Here is a 12,077-nt window from a genome sequence, read left to right as displayed (position 1 = left end):
TCCTCCAGATTAGAGTACACCTTCTCTTAATCACTATGCTACTGCTGCTCCTACACCACTGAGCAATACCATAGACCTACATAAAACAACCCATCCCACCTCGAACATAAACCCCACATTCAAGGATTGTCCTGAGCGTGATTTTGATTTTATGACTATTTGCTTGATATTGCGTTTATTTGAATTTGATTTTACAGTAAATTTTATCCATTATATATTTTCATATATTGGAAACTACCTTTGATGTGCTTTAATGGAGCTACATATAAATATATTAAACAAATGATGACAAAATATCCTAGCTATAGGCAGGAAAATATTAGGATTAAAAAAACTGGAGCATTTCATAGAAAACCACTAAACTTAGCTATTGTGGGTGATAGAACTGGCAGAGAAGGTGATTCTCAACTTTTCAAACTGTGGCTTTGTTTAAAGGTTTACTTTGATCAGCACAGATCTGAAGATTTCTGGAAACAGCTGCTTAAACAAATCAAAACCTCATACCTACGGGACCGCATCACCCCTTATGTCCCACAGGAGTGCTCACTGGCGTTTCTCGGGTAAGCAGCAGAACTGCTGGTGAGCACCCTTAGCCCCGCTGATGATATCGGGCTGGCCTCGACCCGGGCCAGAGCCTTTACGGTGGAATGCTCTACCTCCAGCTATCCGGACCCTGCGGGACCTTGGTGAGTTCCGCAGGGCCTGCAAGACAGAGCTATTCCACGGGGCTTTTGGAGAGGCCGGCCGTGGTCCTACTGCCCCCCACCGAAGCTGAGGCTGCCTGTCTCCATCTTTTTATTTTTGGTTGGGCCTGATCCATTGATAACATCGCGGGCCCTACCTATCTCCTCCTCCCCTTGGCCTTGGTTTGGAAACTTCTGTTTTTAAAACAATCTCTTTGTTTTAAAATATTTGGTTATTTAATCTATTGCTGCATAGGTTTTAAGAGATTAAGTTTTTATGTGCTGATTCATTGATTGTTGAATTGATTTGTCGATTGCTGCTCATTGGAACAGCCATGTTGTGAGCCGCCTCGAAATTCCCTTCGGGGATGAGGCGGCCTATAAGTTTAATTAATAAATTAATAAATAAATAAAAAGGGTCTGCTACCCTGTCCTCCAAATTCACCAACTCTTTTCTACAAGCTCAGCAACAGAATTTTAATATGGATCTTGAAGCCAAACTGAGCGCTCCTACCCAGAACAGTGATATGGTAAACTGTGCACTGTCTTCCTCTGTGACAAACCCCTCTAATCAGGCTAATCAAGTTTTTTCTGTATCACATGAAGTCTTTTCCTGTGAGTCTCCCTTTCACAGGAAGGAATCATTGTGACTATAGCAGGCAGCCTTAAGTAGCCAGACAATTGGGGCATACCAACCCCCTTCCAACAGTTTCAAAAGAATAAAAGAGAAAACATTTAAATGCTTATGCAAATTTTAAACTGAAATATTTACTAAAAACTGTAGAATTGTACCAATCAAAACCAAACACCTTTAAGTATCATTTATGTGAAAGAGATATTGGGCCAGTCAACAAGTGACTGAGGGCACAGATTCGTCTTGTGGCTTCTGACACCATTTTGAAAGTATTTATAATTCTTTAAAAATTGGCCCCAATTTGGACTGAGAGCATGGTGGCTCCAGGAGCTCTTGTCACCCCTCTCCCCATGCCCATTCAAATGTTGAAACAGCCATGGGGGGCGGGCATTTCTCTACCTTAAAAAGTACTGGTGTTCAAGAGTTCCTAGTGCCACTGTGCTCCCAATCCAGATAGGGACTTTGCGACAATTTTTAAAGAACTACAAATGCTTTTAAAATGGCTGCAAGATGAATCCCAGACTGTGGCAGCTTGGCCCTAAGCAGGGGCTTAAACCTTCTCAGACATTTCACTGGGATATAGAAGTGTTCGAGTTTATCTGTACTGGGTACCGACTGTCTTCCGAAACCAAGCTGTGCAAGGCCATTGAGCATATATGGTGGACCTGGAGGATTTGACTTATTACATACACACAGAGAGAAACTGGCAAAATAGTCTTCTTGAGCCATGTCTAAATAAACTCTAACAAGGTCTATGAAGTTTATTTGCTCTTTCTATACTTACATAATGCAGCCCTGTCAATTGCAGGCTTCTTTAGCTTTTCTGATTATCACAGACCTTGGCAGCAGTTTTATGGTTCTTACTAATGCTCCAGCCTCCGCTCATTGAAAACAATTACCGGTTACAAAAGGGAAGCTATAAAGCAGAGATCAGTAGCAGGCAATAGTGGTCATGGTGGTGGTGAAAATTACCTCCTCCTGACATGTGGCACTGTGCCAGCCAGGCTCGCATGAAGAGTATTGATTTCTTCTTAATTGCTCCATGTGGCCAAGACTCAGCTGCCCTAGGCATCGGCTAATTCTGATGCAACCCCCAGCTTAAGGTTGTGATGGACTTTAATGTGACTGATGCCCAGTGACCTTTTGATTTGGTCATTTCTTGCCCTGTGAAGAGCATAATGATTTCAGAGGTGTTTTCCACTATCTTTGGCTGATTCTGCATGGGCCAAAAACAGCGGTGTGAAAACAGTGTGACAACAGTATAAATCCTTTTACACCATTTTAAACCTTTTTACACCATTTTCACACCATTTTCACACCACTGTTTTTGGCCCATGCGGAATCAGCCCTAGTTATCGAGAAACCTTTTCTGTTTTGACTATTCATTTTTCAGTGGGACAGTCAAGGCTAGAACTATCCGGTTATTATGGAATGCCACCAGAAAACGAAGATAAGTTTTCTAAAATGAAGATTATGCATGAATGAAAATGTGATCTGGTTAAAGAGAAACCACATATCTGGGCAGGAGAGACAGAGAGATTTTCAAGCTAATGCTCAAAGCTACACATGTGACCACATTTTTGTATAAAATTTTAAAAACATGCCTTATGTTGGAACAAGAGTTCCTATCTTAATTTCTCTTTCATGTGGGGAAGTTAGTAGATATACTAAGATATCAGAGCTTGTTTTGCTCTGGACTGTTATTTTTGGTAGTCTGTACCCTCTTGTAAGGGCTAGGTACAAGGCTCAAGGCGATATCCCTGTTAGAGCCACTCTGCAAATTAATGGAGTGTTAAATGAAGGTGAAAGAATTATTGAGTGTCTCACTGCAGGAGGTGACGGAAAGGTGGCATCTCAGCATATAAGGAAAGGGGGGTTGGAATAGTTATGATTGTTGTGATTTTTACTTCATGAAGGGAGTTTAACATTTAATTTGACTATAGTTCAGCTTTTCCCCTACAATGCAGGCCCAGGGCAGTTCACAATAAAAGCAAAGATAAAACAAGTCAGTCAGTAAAATAATTTTAAGCAATAGTCAATAATAAACCTCTGGTAGGAAACACCAACTGTTGGGGAAACTGCTTCCCTATTTGAGTAATAAGCAGAGTGAGAGGAAAGATCAGGAGACTTTTGCTGTGATTATAAACGGTTAAAACTTTACTTAACTAAATCAGGATAGGGTATACATGGAATAAACACAATAAATCCTTACTATTCTAGTACAAACTTAGTTACAGAACTTAGGTACATGTGAGCCCACATGTGGCCTAGGCATTCACCTCTGACGGTGAATCCATCTTACAGGTACAAAAGAAAAACCTGTGTGTTGGTGCAAACTGTGTGTGTGTGTGTGCGTGTGTGAACCAAAGAAACATAGTTAACTTTATAACCTCTGACCTACTGCTCTGCCTCACATAAGCAATGTTGGATTAACTGCCCAATGACGGGAGGTTGAACAACTAGCCTCGTGGTGCCACTGGAACAATCTAGAACTGAACACACTTAAAACCGTAGAAATGGTGGTAGATTTCAGGAGAAACCCTCCCATCCTACCTCCTCTCACAATACTAGACAACACAGTATCAACAGTAGAGACCTTTAAATTTCTAGGCTCCATCACATTCCCTCATGACCTAAAATGGACACCTACTATCAAAAAAATGTCATTAAAAAGCACAACAAAGAATGTTCTTTTCTAAGGCCAACTCAGGAAGCTCAAAACTGCCTAAGGAGCTGCCGATACAGTTCTACAGAGGAATCATTGAGTCTGCCATCTAACTTATAACTGTGTGGTTTGGTTCTGCAAACTCCAACAAGATCGACACAGACTTCAGAGAATAATCAGAACTTCAGAAATTTCACCGCTGCTAACTCCGCTTCCATTGAGGACCTGTATACTGCATCGGTCAAAAGGGCTGTGCAGTAACATTTACTGACCTCCTGTAGATCCTGACATAAACTGTTTCCCCTTAACTCTTACCCTCTAAATCATTTCAGAGCACTGCACACCAAGACAACTAGACATAAGAACAGTTTTTTTCCGAATGCCATCACTCTGTTAAACAAGCAATTCCCCAATGTCAAACTATTGTTGTATATTTATTATAATTCATTGCACTACTTTTTTCATCATTCCTAGTCACCCATCTCCTCCCAATTAAGGGACCTGCATGACTATAGCCTAAAAGCTGGACATTCTTACTTTTATTTCCTTTATGGGATTTTACATTTTATGTTTTATTACTATTGATTGTTTCCTGATTGCTTACTAGACCTATATGACAATCATTAAGTGCTGTACCTTATGATTCTTGACAAATGTATTTTCTTTTATGTACACTGAGAGCATATGCACCGGAGACAAATTCCTTGTGTCCAATCACACTTGGCCAATAAAGATTCTATTCTATTCTATTCTATTCTATTCTATTCTATTCTATTCTATTCTATTCTATTCTATGACTAATCAATGAACTGGTCACAAGACACTGACCTCACTAGCTAATTAATATGCACACAGCTAACCCCTTATTGTCAGGATTGTGACAGACACTTGCAAATCCTAACACTAACCTTACTGCTTCTTATTGTTCACTCCAGCTGTCCCACTCTGCTGAGCTTTCTTTATAAATCCCCTCTATTTAATCTTCACTATCATTTCTGCTTGTTGTATATTGCACTGCTGTCAAAATCCTTATTCACTTGACCAGCTTTCAAACCCCGACAACTACTAGAGCACAATGATCAACAGTGACAAGACAGGAAACAGTGCAAGTGTTCGAGGGGAAAAAATGAAAACAATGAGCCAGAAGACCACTCCCCAGAATGGCTGTTTTGTTGTTCTCCAGAACACTCACACTGTAGCATGCTCTGGTGCTGCTGGTCTTCATAGCTTGTCCCTGCTAGTAGGGCATTTGATTTGCTTCTATAAATTATCCAGGAAAAGCAAAAATGCAAATGTTGAAATATTAACAAGATGCAGAGTGCCCAATGAATGATATGTAGTGGAGCAGAAAGCACGATCAATTCCCAGCACAGGCATTATGCCTCTTGGGACAAACAGAATACAGGAATGTGGGTAAGGAAGCCTCTACTAAATTACTGGATTATCCAGCAATCGTGGTGTGCCTGAAGAAGATTTGCAGCCAATATTGGGACTAGACTTCCCATTACATAGGATATATACAATTAGAGTTATCAACCTCAAGGTGGATCCTGGAGTTTTCCTGGAATTACAAATGATTGTGACATGACACAAATCAGTTGCCATGGGCGACGTGCCAGCTTTGGAGGGCAGTCTCTATTGCATCACATCCCTGCTGAGCCCCTTCCCCAAATTCTGCCCTCTGCCCGGCACCACTCCCAAATTTCCAGGAATTTCCGAAGCCACAGTTGTGTGAAATCCCACAAGCCGAAACAAAAACGAATGGGATATTGAACCCTTGCCTCCTACATGGTATTCTCTCCAATACAAATGGCCTGCTCAAAACTGCGAAGCGATGGCTGATACTGTGAGCCAACATTCAAAAGCTCAACTGAAAAAAAAAACAGTAGCTGTATTACATAACTACAACTTTGAGATAGTTTTCTGAGTAGGTCTGCAGCGAGGGGTGGTGAGCTGTCAAGGTAGAAAATTAGAAGCTTGACACTGAGGGTGATTTCCCACTGGCGATTTATCCTGGGATAGTCACTTGAAATATCCAGGTTTCCTCGCAGTCTCCCCAATGCTGAACCATGGAACACAGATCAGATTCATTTCTGGTGCTCCCCCCTCCCTTATCACGGGATTTTCCTGGATCTGCTTGTATATGCATATCCAATGGAAGCTAATAGGAAATGGGGCCTACACATTTGAGGGTCCATAACTTTGGCCCCCATGACCCAAACTTCACCAAACCTGGGCGGTATCATCAGGAGGGTCTCCTAAAGATACTCTGAAATTTTGGTGCTGCTAGCTTAACAATTGCATCCTTGACAGCAGGCACCCCCCAAGGGGCAGGCCTAGACGTCGTCACTAGAAACATGCTGCAGTGAAGATGTTGGAACCTGGACGAAAAGGTGCCGATTCTTTGGAAAATTGGTTGTATCAAGATTAAATTTTCCGTGGGAATTCGGCCTGATGTGAGGGAAACAGGGATCCAAAGTGAAACATTCTCAAAATCAAATTCGTGCTAGCAAGATAGAAATATTTACCCAAAATGAAACAATAGCAATTTTTAGAAAGTTACTTCCCGAGAGATTTCATAACCGCAACAGTAACATGCCCAATAGTTTTTGTTCCCAGGTTTTACTCACCAATCTTGCACAGCGTTGAAGGACTCTTCGTTGGTGATGTCATACATTAAAATGAAGCCCATCGCACCCCGATAGTAGGCTGTAGTAATTGTCCTGTATCTCTCCTGTCCAGCTGTATCCTAAGATGGATAAAGCAGAAACAAATCAGGCTAGAATTCTATGCTGTTAGCTTCTCTGTGCTTACAAAACAGCAGGGTCAAAAGTATTCAGTTGTTTTGTTCTTTCTATTCGCAAGCTGGCAAATCCTGGTTTAAAAACTAATCATGCCTTTTTAATACGGTCAAGGCTACGACTGCAAAATAATTTCAAAGTACTACTTTCCTTTAAATAAAAGGGTTCTTTTGTCCGGTGATACACAGAGGGAGGAGTCAAATATTTAGAGGAAAATATGGGACACTCAGTCTTGAATTTACCACTGTCATGCAAATCAATAGTGAGGTGGTGGATGCAGAAGGAAAGCCTTGGACAAGAGAGGAACATGCTGAAATATTTCTCTTCCTGCCCTTTCCCTTCTACCACACTCACCCCAACTGTTTGCCCATTAGACAGGCATACTGATCTTTTAGGAAATAAGGCAGCAGGGGAAGGATAACAGAGAAAAATCAGATTGCGTGGAAAGAGGCAAGCACCTCCCCTCTTCTCTTTCCAGAAAAACAACACTTCTTCTCTTTCCAGAAAAACAGTTGACTCTTAAACGAGAAACAGGTGACTGAAAAATCCTTGCTTCTCATGGAGTCAATCTTAGCAATATGTAAGATGGCATATGAAGCTGGGCCTGCTAGATTATAGACATTGGAGAGGTTCTCATAATGGAAGGCACCCCACACATGACGCAGCCAGCTGGGGATTGGAAGATTGAAAAGCAATTCCTCGAACTGACCTGGGAAACCTTTTGGAAGCCAGTGCAGATGTTTCAGTATAAGCCTGGATTACAAGCCTGCAGACCTAGCATCAGTATTGATCAAGGGCACCAGACACTATGTAAAGGTTTCAGTCTTCAGGGACAGAGCCACATATACAAATGTGTTCTGGTCATGAAAATCACATACAAGAGCACATGCAAAAATAACTGAATTGCTCAGACCAGTGGCGTAACTAGGCAAACTGGAGCCCTGGGCAAAACCTGAGTTTGATGCCCCCCCCAGGTGCATGCCCAATGCAACACGCACCCCCCCTTGTAGCTACGCCCAGTGGCATATCTAGGCAAACTGGAGTTTGGCGCCCCCCATGGGCAGCCACCCTCCCCCACTGTGACCAAGCAATGATTTTTACACTAGGTTGTTTCAAAGTCATCATCACATTATAGAACATGCCCCAACTCACAAATCTGAGCACAGCAATAAGCCATGCCACACAGCAGAAATAATTTTTTGAAAACATTTTCAAAATGCTTTCAAAATGTTTTATTACTGCTATGAAAAAACATTTTATGGTGTTGTATCCAGTAAATCCCCAATTGGGAGAAAAAACAGCATCACTTTCAATGTTTCAAAGGAGATATCTGAGTCTCCTAGTTTAAAACAAGTGGGATGCTGGAATCCAATTCCCCCCACACAGCATCATTTTCAATGGTGTTTAAACAGGGGAGCCCAGATTCTCCTTTTAAATCCACCTTAAAGGGAGAATCTGGGGTTCTCTAAAGGTTTAAAAAAACATTGGAAGTGATGGTATTTTTTGGGGTTGATTCTCCCCACCCTGAAACAGAAAGCATCACTTGCAAATGTTTAAACTGGGGACTCCTCAGGATTCTCCCTTTAAATCCATGTCAAAGGTGGGGATTCTAAAAAGGAAAAAATCTGGGGAAATTTGGAAGGTGCCTGCTGGCAGGGGTGTATCAATTGTTGTTTCTTAGCAGTTAACCAAACTTTCAGGGTATCTTTAGGAGACTTCCCTAATGATACCACCCAGGTTTGTTGAAGTTTGGTTCAGGGGGTCCAAAGTTATGGACCCTCAAAGGTGTAGCCCCCATCTTCTGTTAGCTCCCATTGGAAACAATGGGTGATGGGGCACCCCCTTTGGGAGTCCATAGCTTTGGACCCCCTGGACCAAACTTCACAAAGCCTGGGTGGTATCAGTAAAAGACTCTCCTGATGATACCTCCCAGATTTGGTGAATTTTGGTTCAGGAGGTCCAAAGTTATCGACCCTCAAAGGTGTAGCTTCATCTCCTATTAGCTCCCATTGGAAACAATGGGGGATGGGGAACCCCCTTTGGGAGTCCATAACTTTGGACTCCCTGAACCAAACCTCACCAAACCTGGGTGATAGCATCAGGAGAGTCTCCCAAAACATCCCTGAAATTCTGGTGCTGCTAGCCTAAAAACTGCGCCCTCTGCAGGCCAAAAATGGAAAAACACTGAAAATAGAAAAAATCCCACAAACAAACCTGCGCCCCGCACAGGGCTGCGCCCAGGGCAACTGCCCACTTTGCCCAATGGGAGGAACGCCTCTGGCTCAGACACCCAGAGCACTTCCATTGCAGTCAATCCAAAGTTTTGCCCCGTGTCTAATAGTAAACTGGCTACTTCCCAAGCAGGTGATAAACGCAATACAGCAGGATGGAAGTCTCTGTGTACTTGAGGGAGGACTTCTTAGACATGCAGAAAATATGAGGTTTTCAAGTTAACCCAAAATGCTACCTGATAAGAACTAAATTATCTTCAGGAAAATTGAATTTTGAAAGCAGATGAGCATTAAGGGAGTTGCGGGGGGGGGGGGGAGTGTGTGAGAAAAAAAACAGGTGGAATTTCCAATCTGTCTCCCACAGTTCATTGCTTGCTTCAGCTCTTCTACTCTCCATTAAAAGGGCAAAAAAGAGAATTCTAATAGGTGTGCGCAGAGGAAGACTACCTTGTATTACTTGAGCTAGCAACCAGTTACCTCACTCTTGTCAGTGTTTATGACCTTGACATCTCTTAAAGGGGCAAATCACATGTTACACCTTGTCCTTTCCAGAGGGCCCCTAGCAACAGAGAAGGAGCCATGGAACCAGTGTAGCAGTGTAGACAAGAGGAAACAGGCATGGTGTAGTGGTTAAGAGCAGGTGGACTCTAGAGAACTGAGTTTGATTACCGACTCCTCCACATGAAGCCTGCTGGGTGTCCTTGGGCTAATCCAGTGGTATAGCGCCCACAGGGCGGGGGGCACAATGCCCCAGGTAGAGTAGAGGCAGAGGTGTGGCTGAGTTGTCGAGGGGGCGTGGTGGGGGCATGGGTGTTCCAGGGCGGGCAATGCTGCGGCAGGGGCTAAAGGCACGTTCGCGCCCTGGCTGCAGTTTCCCTCGCTCCGCCTCTTGGCTAGTCACAGTTCTTTAGAACTCTCTCAGCCCCACCTACTTCACAAGGGGTCTGTTATGGGAAGAGGAAGTCAAAAGGAGTTTGTAAGCTGCCTTGAGACTCATTACAGGAGAGAAAGGCAGGTTATAAATCCAAACTCTTCTTCTTCAGCTTCCCCAATAGTCACTTTTCTCCTGAAAAAAAAAAAACTTGCCATAGCTGCTTTTATACTCCTGGAGTGCCAAACTGAATTTTGCTAAGAAAATGGGAATGTGAAAAATTGCCAGGGACGAGCGGTAAAAACAAAAGCAGGCAAAGGGTTATGTACTTAACTCTCTCTTTCCTCCTTATTTGGAACTGCACTGCTCCTCCTTCATGGTTCCTTTGAAATGGAGAATGGCCACCTAAGCTTTGCTTAATGAAGCCAAGGTTTAAGAGGCCAACAGAATACTAGGGATGCTTTGTATGTCAGTCCTCCCTATCCTCAAGCAACTGTGGATATCTACAGTCCCACAGTCATGCTGTGGGCAATATGAATTAAGCAAAATACAGGAAGAAGCTACAAGCAATCCTTCTTAATTAAAACCACAGTGGCCTAGAGGTTCATAATAAAATGCGGGCATCTTCTGATGAGACAGTTTCCTGCAGATTCCAAACGTCAACACACAGTGGGAAAATGTGGGTCACCTAAATCCATCTTCATATCACTAGAAATTAAATGATTCCTATAAGAGCTAAGGACTTGCGAAATTCAACCCTTTCTGTTAATACAACCTTTGACAAGAAACAACTGATGTTCGGGTTGAAGTGAATCAACGACATGGATCACTCATCTTTGAGACAGGTTCAAGTCATTGGTCCATTCTGCACAGCTGAACTAAGATATCTTGAGGATGCAGAAAAAGGCATCCTGGGAAGGCACTTTGTACAGCCTTTTCCCAAAAGTTGTCCTTAGGATGCCTTTTTTCTGCTTAAGACTTTTTTTAAAAAAAAATCAAAGTGCACCTTTCCCCCCCTGAACCAGCTGCAAGATATCTCCAGCTTGGCTGTGCAGAATGCAGAGCTCAAGCAGTGTCTTATGTTTCCCACCTGACCGTTTTGCTCTCTGGTCAGTTTCAGCCTCCACTTGCACCTGGCATTTTGTGTGCAGCTGAAAAAATTCTCCCTGCTGAAGGTTGCCCCAGGACATTTGCTCTGCAGACTCTGATCCTGGGTGCCTTTTCAAGCCCCAAAAGTACATAGTTGTACTCAGTTGGTCCTGCCAATTCCAGCAATATATAGGTTCATTTTTTTAAAAAAACTTTTGAGGAGCTATCTTCATAGCTACAAAGACACATAAAAGAGAATCTTAGCCACTCAGAAGACAGGTCTGCCACCCATTGAAAAGCATTGGGTTACCTGCCTTCTGCGGGCTGACTTAGTTTTTTCTTACTGCACAGAAAAGCTCCTTTGTTAGTCAGCAGTGGGCAAGTTAACCCAATGCTTTTCAATGGGCAGCAGGCATGCTGCCTTCCTGCCTTGAATGGCGGGCCTTTCCCCACTTCTGCTAAGCCCCGCTGGGCCCTCAAGGAGAGTAGGCTGGGTCCCTCTGGCACTCCCCACTGAGAGGGGCGGTGACAGCGCAGCCGCCCCGAAGCTGCTGCTGTCGCCCCTCAGCCAAGCAGCATCCCAGGCGCTCTTCTCAATGGCGCCTTTTGATGGCCCCGCGCAGAGCGTGGGGTCGTGGGGACGGCCGGGCGCACGCCTGGGATGCTGCACGCTGAGAGCAGCGTGCGGCATAGAGGGGAAGGACGGAAGTGGGGAAAGGCCCTATGTACCTACAAAGATAGTTCCTCATAAAACAACAACAACTATATAGTGCCAAAATTGGCAAGACCAACTGAGTACAACTATGTACTTTTTGGGCTAAAAAGGCACCCAGGTTTTGAGCCTGCAGAGCAAATGTCCTGGGACAACCTTGAGCAAATGGAGACAAGAAGAATCCCTTCATCAGCACACAAAACAGTCGGGCAGGAAACAGCCTCTTTCCCCCTCTGATGCCTTTGCTGTCTGGAAAGAACCCAGAAGACACCTCTTTTTACAACGTCTCCCTGATGTCTTTTTTGGGTGTCCGGAGTGAAAAGAGGCAGTTGCCTCTTTTTGAGATGTCCCACAGAGGTCTTTTTTGTGCTGTGTGGGACAAACCATTGGC

General features: G+C 43.5%; 1 protein-coding gene across 3 annotated transcripts in view; it reads right to left on the bottom strand.

Annotated features, from left to right (window-relative positions):
- Nucleotides 1-12,077, bottom strand: part of RAB3C (RAB3C, member RAS oncogene family) — a 140,180-nt gene that overhangs the window by 68,668 nt on the left and 59,435 nt on the right. For all 3 annotated transcript variants that reach the window (XM_048504743.1, XM_048504741.1, XM_048504744.1), the window contains exon 3: nt 6,613-6,731. In XM_048504743.1, the coding sequence (XP_048360700.1) occupies nt 6,613-6,731 (119 nt within the window). The remainder of the gene's footprint in view (nt 1-6,612; nt 6,732-12,077) is intronic.

The sequence above is a fragment of the Sphaerodactylus townsendi genome, linkage group LG07 (genome assembly GCF_021028975.2).
Source record: "Sphaerodactylus townsendi isolate TG3544 linkage group LG07, MPM_Stown_v2.3, whole genome shotgun sequence".
Lineage (NCBI taxonomy): Eukaryota > Metazoa > Chordata > Lepidosauria > Squamata > Sphaerodactylidae > Sphaerodactylus > Sphaerodactylus townsendi.
Note: the sequence above shows the minus strand (reverse complement) of the source record. Positions and strands in the feature narration are given on the sequence as shown.